This window comes from Beta vulgaris, chromosome 9 (assembly GCF_026745355.1).
Source record: "Beta vulgaris subsp. vulgaris cultivar EL10 chromosome 9, EL10.2, whole genome shotgun sequence".
In the NCBI taxonomy this organism is placed as follows: Eukaryota; Viridiplantae; Streptophyta; class Magnoliopsida; order Caryophyllales; family Amaranthaceae; genus Beta; species Beta vulgaris.
The window spans coordinates 43325953-43342391 of record NC_079210.1 but is presented as its reverse complement, the minus strand read 5'-3'; the positions used below and the strand labels follow the sequence as shown (position 1 = coordinate 43342391).

At 35.4% G+C, this 16439-nt stretch overlaps 1 protein-coding gene across 1 annotated transcript; it reads right to left on the bottom strand.

The window, feature by feature from the left end:
• Window positions 1-9727: 9727 nt before the first annotated feature.
• Window positions 9728-11466, bottom strand: LOC104904203 (stellacyanin). Its single transcript, XM_010692399.4, has 2 exons — window positions 11193-11466; window positions 9728-10354 (listed from the first exon to the last, which is right to left on the bottom strand). Exons 1-2 carry the CDS (start codon window positions 11389-11391, stop codon window positions 10008-10010), a joined length of 546 nt encoding a protein of 181 aa, XP_010690701.2. The 5' UTR covers window positions 11392-11466; the 3' UTR covers window positions 9728-10007.
• Between the last annotated feature and the right edge of the window lie 4973 nt (window positions 11467-16439).

Genomic DNA, 16439 nt, shown 5'->3' with positions numbered 1-16439 from the left:
AAAGGGTGGTTTACATAACATATATAAGCTATTATTAAGTTTAAAGTAACTTTATTAGTAGAACGAGTAGAAAGTCTCAATTCTGTCAGCTTGCTATGAATTTTGAATAAAGATGTAAAACAGCATCTAGTGGCTAGTAGTGCTTAATTAACATGATTAGCACCTTGCTTGCCTTGTTCTTTTATTGCCTATGATATTTGGTATGATTTGGAAGTTATTTATATATTAGTTTTTCTTACAAGTTTTTTGTCGCAATTCTTTTGATTGGTTAAAAATATAAATGTGGATATGACATCAAAATGGCTGAAAGGGCATTGTAGTTTAAAATTGAAAAATTAAATCACTATAAAGTCCACTGAAATACTCTCTGTCTTTTCTTTTACTTAGCTTGCTATATTTTTCATAAATAAACATCTCTTTTCACTTGTAAGTTATGACATTTCGTTAACTATAATTTATAAAAGAGTACCGGATATTTCACTTTATTTTTGTCAGCTTCCTACCTATAGCCAAATAACTGTCATTTATCTCATAAAATTATTATGGCCACCACCACAAATTTATTTCTCTCCAAATACTTCCTTCGTTTTATAATAAGTGAAACACTTCTCTCCTTTATATGAGAGATTTTTTTAGAGGAGTGTTTCACTTATTATGAAACGGAGGAAATATATATTATACGGCAGTCTAGCCAAGTAGTTAAGGTTTTATGGAAGATAGAAATATTAATAGAAATTGAATGAATTAAAAGATAGACATTTAAGCCATCTTAGCTCATACAAATCTTTCCATAATTAGCAATATTGACCTTCTTATACTATTATATTGGGTCTTATAAGAAAATTTTATTTTCAATTCATTTACGGCTAATTATCCCCTCCCCTCAGAAAAAAAAACCCTTTTATCATATCCAACCTCTTTGTAACATATAAATACTAGCATTTTTTGTGCTTCAAGACAGAAATTCGGTTTTTTCGATGTAAGTAAAAGTCAAATTTTGAACATTAGGCATATACGAAGTATAATTGGTTTTAGTTATAAAATTTAATTGGTTTAGTCTCTGTCACTCAAGTTTCTCACTAGTTTTTTTTTTTTATACTTTTCAATGTTAAATTTTATGAATAAAATATAAATTTTATTGAATTTATTTATGATTTCTAATATTATAATTTTTTAGTTGATTTTAGAATTAAGTACACTACTTAATATATTGTGAATAAAGTGGACACTCTGATTTCAAGTCAAACTTTTGTGAGTATGTATTGACGTTGTAGTGTATTGGTGGCATTGGCGGACCGAGAAGGGTACATAGGGGTACAACTGTACCCCCGAATCCTCTGTAAAAGTCTTCCTCTCTCCATGCTCCTCTCCTATCTCCCCTTCCACTACACTATACTGGACTCATGAAGTTCTACAGGTTCCTTTGGGTCTCCGCATCTGCTCGCATCTGTTTCGCCTCTAATCGCCTATGTTCTCGACAGATGGTCCCATACTAGTTCTGCGAACTACAGCCAAAGATGCATATGGACGGCGGGTAACGGCAATCGACAAGGCGACGCCTCTGCACTTTACTTGATTTTCTTTGACTGTGGTTATTATTTTCGGGGGTTTTGATTGATTTTTGGAGTTGTGGATGGATTGTGATATGATATCACAATTTTTAGAATTTTGGTTAGGATGAAATTTCTAGAGTTTTGGTTTCTTTTCGGGAAGATAAGGAATTAGGCAACAAGGGAGGTTGGATTTTCCCTTGCCACTATGTGAAGCTTAGGGATATCAGCTATGTGGAATTGTTTTTTTTCCAATTGGTATGTGTATGACTTTATATATGTTTTATTTAGTTACAATCAAATTTGACAATTAATTAATTTTTATTAATTCAATTAGGAAAGACAAATAATACGCCTAAATCAGGCAAATTCAATTTATTCGAACTTTGAATTTTGGATATTGGTTGTAAGACTTGTGTATCCAATCCAAATCAAACATGTTTTATTTTGGATATCAGTTGTAATACTTATGTATTTAATAAATTTATGCAACTGCTATCGATTTTGTTGTACGTCCGTACCCCCAAAGCGGAATTCCTGGGTCCGCCACTGATTGGTGGTAGTTTGTAAGTTAATTTTTTGGTTTTTGTAAAGTGTCCTCATTTGAGTGATTTGTATAATATATAAATTATAAAATTCTATGATTTTAGTTGACTTGTGAGTGATTGTTATAATTTTATTTCCAGTATTTTTATTTGAAGACCCTTTTGGTTTGTAAGTGAATTTGTAATTTAGAAAGAAAAGGGGTAAAATAATCTCTTCATTCAGGAACACCATAACTCCCTTCTTCCCTTATATAATAGAGATAAAGCTTCCTACTTTCATGCTTATACTAAACTTCACCTACCTATACTTAGCCGAAAAACAGAATTAGTTTTCATTGTTAACCCCTGCCTACCAGCCTACATAGACTATCTTGTGAAATGATAAAATTTCTTCTTTTCTTTTTTCCTTTCTTAGCATCCTATCACTAACCCTAGAGATGAATTATGGAGGATGAAATGAGTAGTTTCAAAGATTTTTGTTTTATTCATATGAGCCAAGAAGAGAACGGGAAATTCAAACTCGTGACCTATCGTTCACATCACCTCAATCTTAACTACTAGACCAAGATATCATTGGTTATGAGTAACTTTAAAGATAGATGAAGTAAATTCTTTAATTCATTACTCTCAAGTCAAGCTTAATGTTAATTATGACTTGGAATCTTGTGAATGGCATAAGGCTAACTTTGAATGCACATATCTCTCAATCTATAAATGATTTTGATGTGATTCAAGTTGGAGGTGATATCTTATTCAAAGAGCTTTCCAACGATAGGTCATATGCCCAATTTCGATGAGAAACGAGAAAGTTATGACTGTTTTACGAAGAACTGACGAAACTGTTTCGTCCCGGACCCGACCGGGCGGATTTCGCCCGACCCGGTCGGGCAGTGCGCGGTTTTGAGCGCTGAACGCGTTTTTTTCGATATTTTTCGTTTTAAAGTTATCTTTTAGGGTTTGTACGGGGTTCCTTTGTTATAAAAGGGCTTCCTAGTGTTCATTATTATTTACACAATTTATGAAACACTTTTAGCCTCTAGATTTAGGACTCCTTGTATTATTCTCTCTGATTTTCTCCATTATAGTGAACTCACCTTCATTATTTCATTGATTTTCTGTTCCGCATTAATCAAACTGCAACACCGATTTCCTAACACTTAATTATGTTATTATTACTTGGACCCTGTTTCCATATAATTTGCTTTGTACTTTTTTCTTGGTTTGCTTTTCTTCTTCTATATGTCATACTTTGTTTTGTCGAAGGTGTAAGTAAAAGAGTGCACACTTTTTTTTTTTGTCAAGTATATAATTTGAACTTTTCCTTTTCTTTCTATATTTCTTTTTATGAATTTTTTCTTAGTATAAATTATTGATACATCGATAAAAGGTGTGACCTATAGAGTATCAAGTACCACCCTAGGAAAATTTGATCATATAAATAACCATAGAGATTCCTCTGTTAAACATGATTACCATTTACTTTGCTGTTGTTATTTTTTCATTCCCTTTCTTATTTGGTGTAATTTGGAGGTTTTTATTTGTTAACTAGTTATTAGGCCCGGGCTATGCCCCGAGTAAGAAAAAATTTCATTTATCAATATAATACTTTATGATAATAACACTAATACAACCTAGCCTAGTGGTTAAAACTTTATTATATGTACCTGAAGTCTCGGGATCAAATCCTATACTATGCAATTTCTTAATTTTTTTATTGTACATGGACTACATGAACTAAAACTCCCTAGGGAGAGCGCTACGTGGCACAGTTTCTTGTTTTCACACGCCTTTTAATTTATTTGTATAGATTATCTTACAAGTTTTTCTTTTGTTATGACTCTCATGTTTTAATGGTATAATCTCGAAGTATTTATGAGCCTAGCCGGCTCGCAAACTATTTGAGTCCGGATTGAAATTTTCTAGAACTGAGTATAACAAAGTTCGATTTGAAAAGTTTGTGAGCAGACTTGAAATATGTTTTGCCTATATCATTTTTTATATTATTGAAATTAAATGAAAAGTTATATTTACTTGTGCATAATACTTGTGAAAAACTCGAAGTAAGTAGTCTAACATATTTATAAAATATATATAATATAATTTTTTTTAACTCAAATTGAGATTTTAGGGTAATTTGAACTAGAAAATTTATGCTCAAAAAAGCTCGAAACTCAGCTCGAGTTCAAGTAAAAGTGTTTCGAGCTTTACTCTTCAAAGTATGAGAACTTAAAGTAGGAAAATGGTAAACAAATCCAATAATGATTTGAGACTAGACTTTGAGTCACGTGTACAAGTGTGGGAAATAATTGTGTTAACCTCTTGTAGGTTAACCTGGCATTCAATATATATAGTGTTTACAATACAGACCTATGACTATGAAAGTACCCTTCTACCCTTTATAATATAATATTATCCCTTTACATATAATATTATCCAATACACCCCCTCAATCTTTACGGGGTGAAACAACGGATAGATTGGTACGATGTTTAGTAAAAAGTCAGTAGATAGGCCTTTAGTAAAGATGTCTGCAACTGAGACTGTGTAGGAACATGTCGAACAATAAGACCTCCCTTGGCAACCATTTCTCGAACAAAGTGATAGTCAACATCGATATGTTTGCTACGATCATGATGAACTGGATTAGCAGTGAGATAAGTAGCAGAGACATTGTCGCAATAGACAATCACAGGACGACGGAGAACATGGCCAATGTCAGCAAGAAGTTGCTTGAGCCAAATAGTTTCTGCAGTTGTGTAGGCAACTGCCCTGTATTCAGCTTCAGTGGAGGATTTGGAGACAGTAGGTTGCTTTTTAGAATGCCAGGAAATAAGATTCTTCCCAAGAAAAACAGCATAGCCAGTAGTAGAACGTCGTGTGTCAGGACATCCTGCCCAATCTGCATCAGAATAGGCAATAACAACAGTAGGAGAACTGCTGCTATATAAATAAAGTCCATAATCCAAGGTGCCTTGCAGATATCTGAAAATTCTTTTCACAGCATGAAGGTGAGTAGTACGAGGAGCATGCATAAACTAAGACACCATATTAACAGCATAAGCAATATCAGGACGAGTCATAGTTAAGTACTGCAATGCACCAACCATACTACGATAATCTGTGGGATCAGCAAGAAGTTCTCCATCAAGCAGAGACAATGTTACTTTAGAGACAACAGGAGTGGTAACTGGTTTAACAGTATGCAGATGGAATTTACGAAGTAAAGAGAAACATACTTATTTGAGACAAAAATAAACCAGAGGGAGTACGCACAACCTGCACACCTAAGAAATAATGAAGATCCCCTAAATCCTTCATAGCAAATTGAGAAGAAAGGACAGAGATGAATTTGGCAACAAGAGGAGGACTACTACCAGTGAGGACAATGTCATCGACATATAATAGAAGAATAATGAGATGACCACGATATTTGAGAGTGAACATAGAAGTGTCACAACTGCTGCACTTGAAACCACTAGATAAAAGAAAGTTGCTAAACCTGGAGAACCAAGCTCTAGGAGCCTGTTTCAAACCATAAATGGACTTACGAAGACGACAAATATGTGTAGGTTTAGATGGATGAATAAAACCCGGAGGTTGACGCATATAAACCTCTTCATTAAGAAAACCATGAAGAAACGCATTTTTGACATCTAACTGACGAATAGACCATTTAAGAGAAATAGCAATAGTAAGGACCAAGCGAACAGTAGTAGGTTTAACAACAGGACTAAAGGTTTCAAAGTAATCAATACCTGCCTGCTGATGATTGCCAAAAAAAAATCTGGCTTTGAACCGCTCCACAGAACCGTCAGAATGATATTTAATCTTGTAAACCCACTTACAACCAAGTAGATTCTTATCATAGTTGCGAGGTACCAACTCCATGTGTCATTTTTAATCAAAGCATTATATTCATCTAACATAGCTTGACGCCAACGTGAGTCTTTAGACGCTTGTTTGAAATTAGTAGGTTCAGACGCAACAATTTCAGTGTTTAAGTTCATTAAGACACGTGGTTTATACACGCCATCTTTAAGACGGGTAACCATGGGGTGATGGTTCACAACAGTGTTAGATGGTTGAGGTGGGGAGGGAGGGGAAGACACTAAGGGAGACACGGGACCAGGCAGACGAGGAGAGCTCGCAGCCTCGCCAGGCGAGCTAGAAAGCTCACGGCTCCCAGGTGGCTGGACAGGCGAAGCATGAGGGGAGAGGGGGGAGGCTGGCGACACAGATGGGCTAGCAGCGAGAGGCGAAGAGCCAGCACACGAGGCTGGCGACGCCACACGCGTCGGAGAGGACCGAGCAGCAGGAGACGACGCACCGGCGTGCGTGTCGGAAGCCGCAGACCGAGCAGACACAAGAAGAGGGGAATGGACGGGGGTCGAATGTGCCACAAGAGGCATCGAGCCAGACGACGCAGATGAGCCATGAGCAACATTGGTCAAATTCCAGTCAAAGGTCAGGACCAAAGGTGAAGTGTAAGGCACACGAGACTCAGAGCCAACTAAAGCACGATACGGAAATTTATGTTCATGAAAAAGAACATGACGACTAGTGCAGACTTTCTGAGTAGTAGGATCAAAACAACGATACCCTTTATATTCCAATGCATATCCAATAAAAACACAGGTTTTAGATTTTGGTTGTAGTTTGTGATTTTTAGAGTTCAGAAACAAAGGAAAGCATTCACATCCAAATGTTTTCAAAAATTGATAGGAAGGAGGACGATGAAATAATTTTTCAAAAGGAGAAACATAAAACCGAACTGGGTAATCTTTGATAGTGTAAGTGGCAGTATATGATGCATCCACCCAAAATTCAGCAGGAAAGTCAGAATGAATAATCATAGTACGAGCCATTTCAATGATATGACGATGTTTGCGTTCTGCAACACCGTTTTGAGCTGGAGTGTGGGGACAAGATTTTTGAAAAATAATACCATTTTCATAAAAATGTTGAAGTAGAGGAGAATTGTCAAATTCCTTCCTCCATCACTTTGAAATATTTTAATTTTGCAATTAAAAAGTTTTCAACCATCTTTTGAAACATAAGGAATTTGAATAAGCTTCCGATTTTCGACGTAAAGGATAAATCCAGGAATAGCGTGAAAAATCATCAACAAACACAACATAATAGCGAAATAATTGATTTGACAAAACAGGAGATTGCCAAAGATCACTATGAATTTTATATAATGGATATGTAGAAATATGTTCAACAGAATCAAAAGGTAAACGATGTATTTTCCTACTTACATCCTACACAATCATCATGAAATTAGAGGTACATGTGATGATTTATTTGAACATAATTTTCCTATAATGCTAGAAGATGTATGACCCGACGAGCATGCCACACGTCACCGACTCCTTAGTGGCTAGGAAAGCAGGAACAGAAGGCTCAGGAGGGACAATGTTGGGCTGTAGAGGGTAGCACCTTGGTTACTGGTTCCCTGAAGCAGAACTTCCCCCGTTATCTGGTCCTTAACATAAACAGAATTTTTATCAAAACTCACAACACAATCATTTTCATGACACAACTTGTTAACTGATAATAAATTATGTTTTAAATTAGGGACATGACAGACAGATGATAAACGGAGGGGACGACTTGCAGTTTTTAAAGTTAAATTTCCAGTACTTTTAATTGGGAGTAAGGTACCATTACCAACTACAACAGAACTAGACCCAGTATAAGGAGTTTTAATAGGAAGTACCATCCTGAGGAGTCATGTGGATGCAGCTCCCGAATCCGGGTACCAGACTGAGTCATTAGCTTCACCACCAACAGACAGTGCAGCTAAGGCTCGAGTGACACTTTCTGAGGAGGAGGGAACAAAGTTATGATTGAAACGCTGGGGACAATAGGCAGCTTGGTGACCTGGAAACCAACAAAACCACATGTATGGAAGTAGGGGTAGAGGTAACATTGTTACTATTTGATGAATTACTCCCTGCAGACGACAAATTATTAGTAATATAATCTAGGCAAGGCATACTATAGGATGACAAGTTAGAAAATTTACTTATACCATTTGAGTGTCCCCGATTACCATTGTTGTTGTTGTTTCCTCCAGAGCCACGATTATTATTGTTTCCACCATTCCCACCATTATTATCCGAGCATTGTTCCCCACGATTATTATTACACCTCTGTTTCTGTTATTCCTTCCCCGATTTCTCCCTCCAGAATTATTCTGGAGGAGGAAGATGAACCAGTACCAGTAGATTTAACGGCAAGTAAGGCATGATGGATGAGGATCAGATGCATCCTTAGAATTTTCAATCTTTGTTCATGCAGTAGCAACTTGGGACGCAAATCATCAAAAGTATTGGGAAGGATAATGCAGGAGGGTAGTAACTATATGATCGTACTCAGGATCACGATCTAAACCAAAAAGGGTATACTGCACTAAATCCTGGTTCGACACAGGACATTGAATAGCAGCTAAGGAATCAGCAATCACCTTAATTTCTCGTAAATATCCATCCATTGTCTGGGAATCAGTCTTTTTAAGCCGAGTTAAACGACTCTTTAATTCCATAGATCTGGCCATACTAGCATGCATAAATCTAGATTGTAATCTAGTCCAAAATCCACAGAAGTATGCAAATCATGAAATCCACAAATACATCAGTGATAAGGTGGCAAAAATCCACGATTTAACTTGTTGATCAATGCACAAATACTCATAAAAATGAACATTGGGAACAGTATTACCAGACTCATCAATAACAGTAGCAGGAGGAATAATAGCAGTGTCATCAACAATACCAAGTAATTGATGTGACAGTAATAGGCAAGTGATTTGCGTTTTCCATAATAAATAATCTTCAGGGGAAGATAAAGTAATGGTTACCAGATTCGTCAGATTAGGAGCCGATAAATGCGGAAGAGTGAAGGAAGTCGTTGAAGAGACATTGTAGGGCAGGCCGAGTGGAGTCGTCGGCTGGGAGGGGTAGGCGACCGGTTGAGCGGCGCCGGTGGCCGTGTACGGCAGGGGAGAAGAGAATCCAGGCGGGATTCTTGGGTTCACGTGGCTAGAAGACGGACTAGGCTGAGGCGTGAGAACCGTCGGGGTAGCGTGGTCGGAAGTGGACCAGGCGTGAGAGTACAATGACGTGGCGACGGCCGTCGAAGGCTGGCCGGAAAAACCAGAGAGATGCGACCAAGAAACCCCAGAAGAAGGTATATGGCGCGAGAAAAGAGACGCAGCATGGGGCTGCTGGCCAGCGGTGACGACTGGGGCCACTGCGGCGGAGGCGAGGGTCGACGTGGGTGCCGGAGCGACGGAAAAGGTAGTCGGCGCCTGAGTGGTGGTTGATTCCATGGCCAGGATTTGAGGATAAAAGAAAAAAAAACGTGCTTTTGGTTTGTTGGTGTTCGTGAAAACAAAAACCGTGAAAAAAAAAATCCGGTGGAAGAAGGTTTTGTTTTTTTTTTTTTAGAAAAAAAAAATTAGGCTCTTGATACCATGTACAAGTGTGGGAAATAATTGTGTTAACCTCGTGTAGGTTAACCTAGCATTCAATATATATAGTGTTTACAATACATACCTATGACTATGAAAGTACCCTTCTACCCTTTACAATATAATATTATCCCTTTACATATAATATTATCCAATATCACGATTTCAGGGGCAAAAAGCATTTAGATAAAGTAAGTCGAGTTGAAAGAACAATTCAACATTAGCTAAAACTAAGTCAATTTTTTAAAATTAGAGCAAAAAGTCAAAAACCCATGCAAAATCCCTCTACCCCAATCGGAACAAGAATGAAAAACATATTAAGGAAAGCAAAAATCCAACAAAAATTCAATCTATAAGCATTAAGATGCTGTATACTTGTATTTCACCCTTTTTTGGAACAAAAAGATCATAAAAATTGAAATAAGTAAACATGAATTAAACAATATAAATTAACATGGACAAAATTCCAATAAGGGGAAGGTAAAACCCTGCATTATACATATGCTTCCAAGATGCAGAATTGCTATTAGTACTGGAAGGATTTGTTGAGGAAGAGTTGACAAAATTTGTGGTAGTTGCTGTAACATTAATGCCAAATCTCATCCCCAATTGACAATGTCTATCTACGGTGCATATAAACCAATATTGTTTGGCTTCTTTAAGCTCCACATGATCATCACCACTATCATACATTGCATTCACTCCACTGCTTGTATTACAAGATTGAAATGTTTCCCTCGTTACATCGTATACATTATGTGATCTTGGCGTGTATCCGAACACTGCAAAATTATCCAAAGTTCGATATTTGTTATATACTTATACTTGGAATAAATGGTCACATATACATGTGATTTTTAGATATACTATTGGTTTATAGTTGAATAATCAACCGTTTTCAAGGATTGCTAGAGTAGTCTGAATAATTTTGGCAACAATGTCTTATATCTGACAATTGGCCAGCAAAATATATCTACGAGCATATAATCTAATAAAACATATGATAGATATTAAGACGTCCTCTCCTTATTGATCAAGTACGAACTACTCGTTTTTAACCTTTTAGGGAAGGTCTTTTGTTACTGGATTCTTCATAAACAAACGTTCGGGGCGCCTTTCAGGGCTCTCGAACTTGTTGGAAGGCGATAGCAAACAGGATCGAGAAATCCAATTCTTTTAACTCTCGAAAACTTTAAAATGCACATTTAAACTTTTTTTTTTCCAAGGAAACGTTTAATAAACATCGAGCATATCTTGTAACACAAGGAAAAGTAACAACATTTTTTTTTTGACGTTTTAGGGAATTAAGGCCTTGACTCTTGATGCCATATTTTTGTGGAGGCGAGGTCATTTTGAACACTCTAATAGACAGCCATGAGGATTGAGGAATGGATCACAAGCAGCAATTAGCTAGTTTGGCGGAGAAGAGATCATCATCATATAAATATGCTCTTAATAAGTCTTAGGCTTTATTCAGTGGTTGACTTTGTTGATTATGGATGAATTTGATTAGCAAAAACTAAGATATATTGAACAATATGGTGTATAAATGCAATTAATTAGCTAGTTTTTTATATGATAAATTGATCAGATGAAAATAAAAAAAGAAAGAAATCGTACCAAGAACATCACCAACACTGAAATTGAAATTTTGTGCCCAGGAAAAATAATTAAAGCCATCAGTCCACCGGTTCTCATCACCTACTGTGATAACTTCAGATTTGGCAATGGTAAAAACCAGAGAAGTCATAAATAAAAGAAGTAGCATGATATTAAAGTAGTTGGAATAAGATTTGGATGTCTGAGTTATAATACCCATATCTTGTTTTGCTTGGTTTTCTTTTTGATCGGAGGCTTTAAATGGAAAATAATTGGTAGTTGTGACGAAGAAATGTTCTTTCCAAAACAAAAAGAAATTGTCATATTGTAGTATTACTATATGTCTATATATTTCGTTGACAAGGCAAACTGCCTACGCCCTATACTAAATTAACCTTTTGACTTATAAGACTCGAGCAAAATTACAATGGATCATAAACTAACAAACCTTAATTAACTAGTTTGCTCGAGCAAAATTACAATGGATCATAAACTAACAAACTTTAATTAACTAGTTTGCGCTTAAACTGAATATGAAAAAAGCCTATAAACATATAGGATGAGATTTTTTACACCACTTTTCATCACCAATGGATCAAAGGGATTATGCAATGTATTTCCATGGTCTCTTACTCATTAGTCACAAATCAAGATACTAATTCTGTATTCCAGCCTTCTCGATGCATTCGTTAAAGTGACCCTTTATCGTCGTACCTCTTTATTTTATGTATGGACGTCCTCTGTAGACAACTAGATTTTGCATCAAATCTACAAAACCAGGAATCGAAATCAAACTTGCTCCACATGCTCAGACAACTCCATGACTATTGTTTGCTGATGACGGTTTATTATTTTGTAAAGCCAACATGGATTCTGCCCACCGCCTAAAAAACATCCTTGAAAATGTGTCTTAATTCAGGACAATTGGTGAATTTTCATAAATCATCACGTTCTTAAAGCACATACCCAATTCTAGACAAAGAGTTATTACTGGTATTTTCCATATGACACCGAAGGCTTGGGAAGATACTTGGGTGTTATTTTCTCAAGTTATAAACCAATGACTACTGATTTCCATCATTTAGTTCAAAAAGTTGATAAAAAAATAAATTCTTGATACAATCATTGTCTTTCCAAAGCAGGAAAATCAGTGCTTATTTAGAGTCAACCTCAGCCTATCTTATGGCCACAACTCAAGTATCAAACAAAATATGTTGTACAATTGATAGCATCAACCAGAAGTTTTTGTGGCGCTCATCTTCCAACTCTTTCAGATTGCCTTTAGTGGCGTGGTCAAAAATTTGCCGCCTTAAAAAGTATGGTGGCCTGAATTTTCGGAAAATGACTCAGCTTAATGAAGCCTATTTAGCCAAAATGGGTTGGAGAATCCTTTATGACCAACATTCTCTTTGGCCTACCCTTATGCGCTAAAAATATATCCGAAATACATCCTTCTTTGAGTACAAAGCAAACCATATGACTCTCAGATTTGGAAGGCCATCCTTCGATCACGAGAACTTTTAAGGAAAGGAATACGTTGGAAAGTTGGATCTGGTACAAATATTTACTTTTGGATAGATAAATGGTGTTCCAATCAAAGTATCATTCAACTATTAGATCTCGAAATATTTTCTACTGTTTATTTAGAGCTTACTCTTAATAATGCTATGTTGCCTTCAAAATAATGGAATGTTGCGCTCCTAAGTGAATTAGTCCCACCACATTCCTATCCCTATTACCTCTCCCACCCCTGATAGTCCTTGTTGGAGGTTGACTAGTTTTGATGATTTTTCCGTTAAAACGGCTACCTGGCTAGCTCATGGCATCACACCTTCGAGTATCCCATGGCAGTTCAATTGGATATGAAAAATTGACATAGCTCCAAAAATTTAGATCTTCTTATGGCAATGCTTGCAACATGGTCTTCCGCTAAAATCTAATATGAGACACCGACAGATCACTAATGATAACCTCTGTCCTGTTCATAAAGCTACTAATGAAACTATTAACTATTTATTCTTCTCTTGCCCATCTAATACTCAATATTAGAATTCACAGTTCATACGACAACAACTTCATGATATAGTGCCACAAGAGCCTGCTCAATGCCTTACATGCCTCCATTCCTACTCGAAAGCCTTACAATTATTCTGTTATAATCTCTGGAGTATTGGAAATTAAGAGCGTAATTCAATTGTATTTGAAAATAGTACTCTTAATTTCAATCGTATATATTACAAAGTCTGGTATATGTATTCGACATCTGCCTCGTCACTTCAAATTCTATTCCATTAAACATATTTTTTCGGGAAGCCAATCGAGTAGCGGATCTCCTATAAAACAAAGATCACAATAGTTCTGCTGCCTTTAGTTCACATAGATCCCTCCACTGATCCTAATCTTCAAAAATTTGTTTTATTTGATTCGTTAGGGTTCTCTCTTGAGAGAAGGGTGTCTTAACTTCACTTATGTACCAAAAAAAAAACCTTAATTAACTGACCTAAAAGCTAATGTGAGTGATATTAAATGTTTTGTTTTTTTTGAAATATCGTTTATATGATGTGAATATAACTAAAAGTTGGATATTATGTTAATTCAGTGTTTATGGATTATTGTTTTCATCAATTGTTGTACCAAAAGTTGCGATAACTAAAACATATTCACAACAATAAGTCACAATATATATAGCCACGTAGGATTGTTATGTCAGCAAATTTTATTTTAATCTTTTACAAAAATAGAGTTCTACAACCTAAATTATTATATTATGTAATATGTGTATAACTTTTGCTACGTAATTCGGAATAAAAAAATGTTTCTTCCATTGAATAGTGCTCGAAATATGCTCTGAAATAAGATCCATTTACAATATGGTCCTACAACTTATGAAATAGAGAGCGTCATGTAGGATTGTCATATCATTAATTTTTATAATAAATATTTTTAAAACTAGAGTTCTACATATATTTAAATACACATAAGACTTCTAGATAACACTAGTGGAAAAAACCTCATCTGTCACTTAGTAACAGATGTGGTTTTTATAAAATCGCATCAGGAAATCGATTAAAAATATAGGAAGGAAAGCTGGGAGGAAAATTTGATTCGATCCTCTTGTAGACCGCATCAGATTAAAAAACGGACGCGGTTCTTTTAAAATCTGATGCGATTCCTAGGACCACATCAGATTTTTTATTTTTTTTTCTAAAAAAATGAAACCTCAGCCCAGTCCTCTCATTTCCCTTATAACCCCAGCCCACGTAACCCATTTCCTTCCCTTTAATATGCTCCGGTCCTCGTGGCCTAGTCCTCTCCCCTCTCTCCTCACTTGGCGCCCTCTCTCTCTCCTCACTCAACCCTAATCCATCCTCTTTCTCCTCACTCAACCCTCAACTAAACCCTGAATTCATCGCTCTTCCTTTCCTCTCTCTTTCCTCTCTACTCCTCCCTCACACACGTGAACCTAAACCCTAAACTCATATCTCCTCTAGCCTCTCACAAACTCCACCACCTCAGTCCACCTCTCCCTCTCCTCTCTACCCATCCCTCACGAACGAAGAACGAAAACAAAGAAATGAAACAAAACGAAAAACGAAGAAGTGAAGAACGAAAACGAAGAAACAAATTAAAACGAAGAAATGAGAAACGGAAGAAATGAACAATGAAAACGAAGAAACGAAATGAATAACGAAAATGAAGAACAGAGCGATTTTGTCTCCTCTCTCATTATTCATCGCTCGTGATTCTAGATTTGAGTTTTTTCGTTTTTTAATTTAGTTGTAATTTCAGATCTCGTTGTAATTTTGTCGATTTTTTTAATTTTTTTTAGATCTAAAGTCCTCTTCTAGTTTTTGCTTTTAATACGAAATTGAGTTTTTCGCTAGTAATTAATTAGTTCGTTTTATATTTTAGAAATTAATCCGAAATTTAATTTGCTCGTGAGTTTTTTCGCTCGTGATCCGAACTCCTCTTTTTTTTCAGATTTGTTTTTTTTTTATATTTAATTGCAGATTTTTTATATTTTAGTTTGTATTCAGATCTATTCTTAGTTTCATTGTTTATTTTTGTTTTTAGGGTTTGTTTTCTTAATTTTGTGTATTTTAGTTTAAGATTTAGGCTATTTCTATTTTGTCTTTCTACTTTAGATTGTGTATGTTTATTAATTTCAGATCTTTTAATTTCCTTTTAGTTTGAAATTAATGTGAATGTATTTTACTGAATTTTTAGTTGTATTTTGTTTAGTATACAATTCGTTCTATTTCACTGTTTTGGTTGAATTAATGTGAATGTATTTTGTTTCTCGATATCTAATATATTTTGGTACACAATCCAAATTTTGGTTGTAGGCAGAAAAGTAGTGCAGACCTGCAGTCTGCAGGTCTGCAACTTTTTTTTGACATATATTTCAACAAGCTAATGCGGTTCTTAAGGAAAACTGCATCAATTAATCACATTAACTGATGCGATTTTTCTTAAGAACCGCATCAGTAAATCATTTATTGATCTGGTTTTTGACCGGATCAGTAAATTAATCGGAACTGCTACGAGCCCATTTGACGCGGACCAAAACCGCATCAATAAGCCCCGTTTTGACCGCATCAGATGGGCTTTTTTCCACTAGTGTAAGCTAATATTAGAGTTTGATTTTGCATGAACAACCTAAATTATTATATTATGTAAATTGTGTATAACTTTAATTGTGTATAACTTTTGCTACGTAATTCAGAATATTAATATTTTTTGTTCCATCGAATAGTGCTCGAAATATGCTCTTAAATAAGATTCATTTACAATAGTTCTACAACTATGAAATAGAGAGCGCCGCATAAGATTGTCATATCATTAGTTTTTATTTTAAATATTGTTAAAAATAGAGTTCTACATAGATTAAATACACATACGAAGTTCTAGACAAGCTAAAATAAGAGTTTGATTTTGCATGAACAACCTAAATTATTATATTGTGTGAATTGTGTATAACTTTTTCTATGTGATTTGAAATATTATAATTTTTATTCCATTGAATAATGCTCAAAATACGCACTGAAATAAGATCCATTTATAATATAGTTCTACAACTTATCAAATAGAGAGCGCCACATAGGATTGTCATGTTATTAAATTTTATTTTAAATATTTAAAAAAATAGAGTCCTACGTATATATAAATACATAAAAAGATTTTTGGATAACAAGAACTTTTTTTTACAAAAATAGAGTTCTACGTAGAACTTAATACATATAAATTAAAGAGTTTGAGATAAGCTAA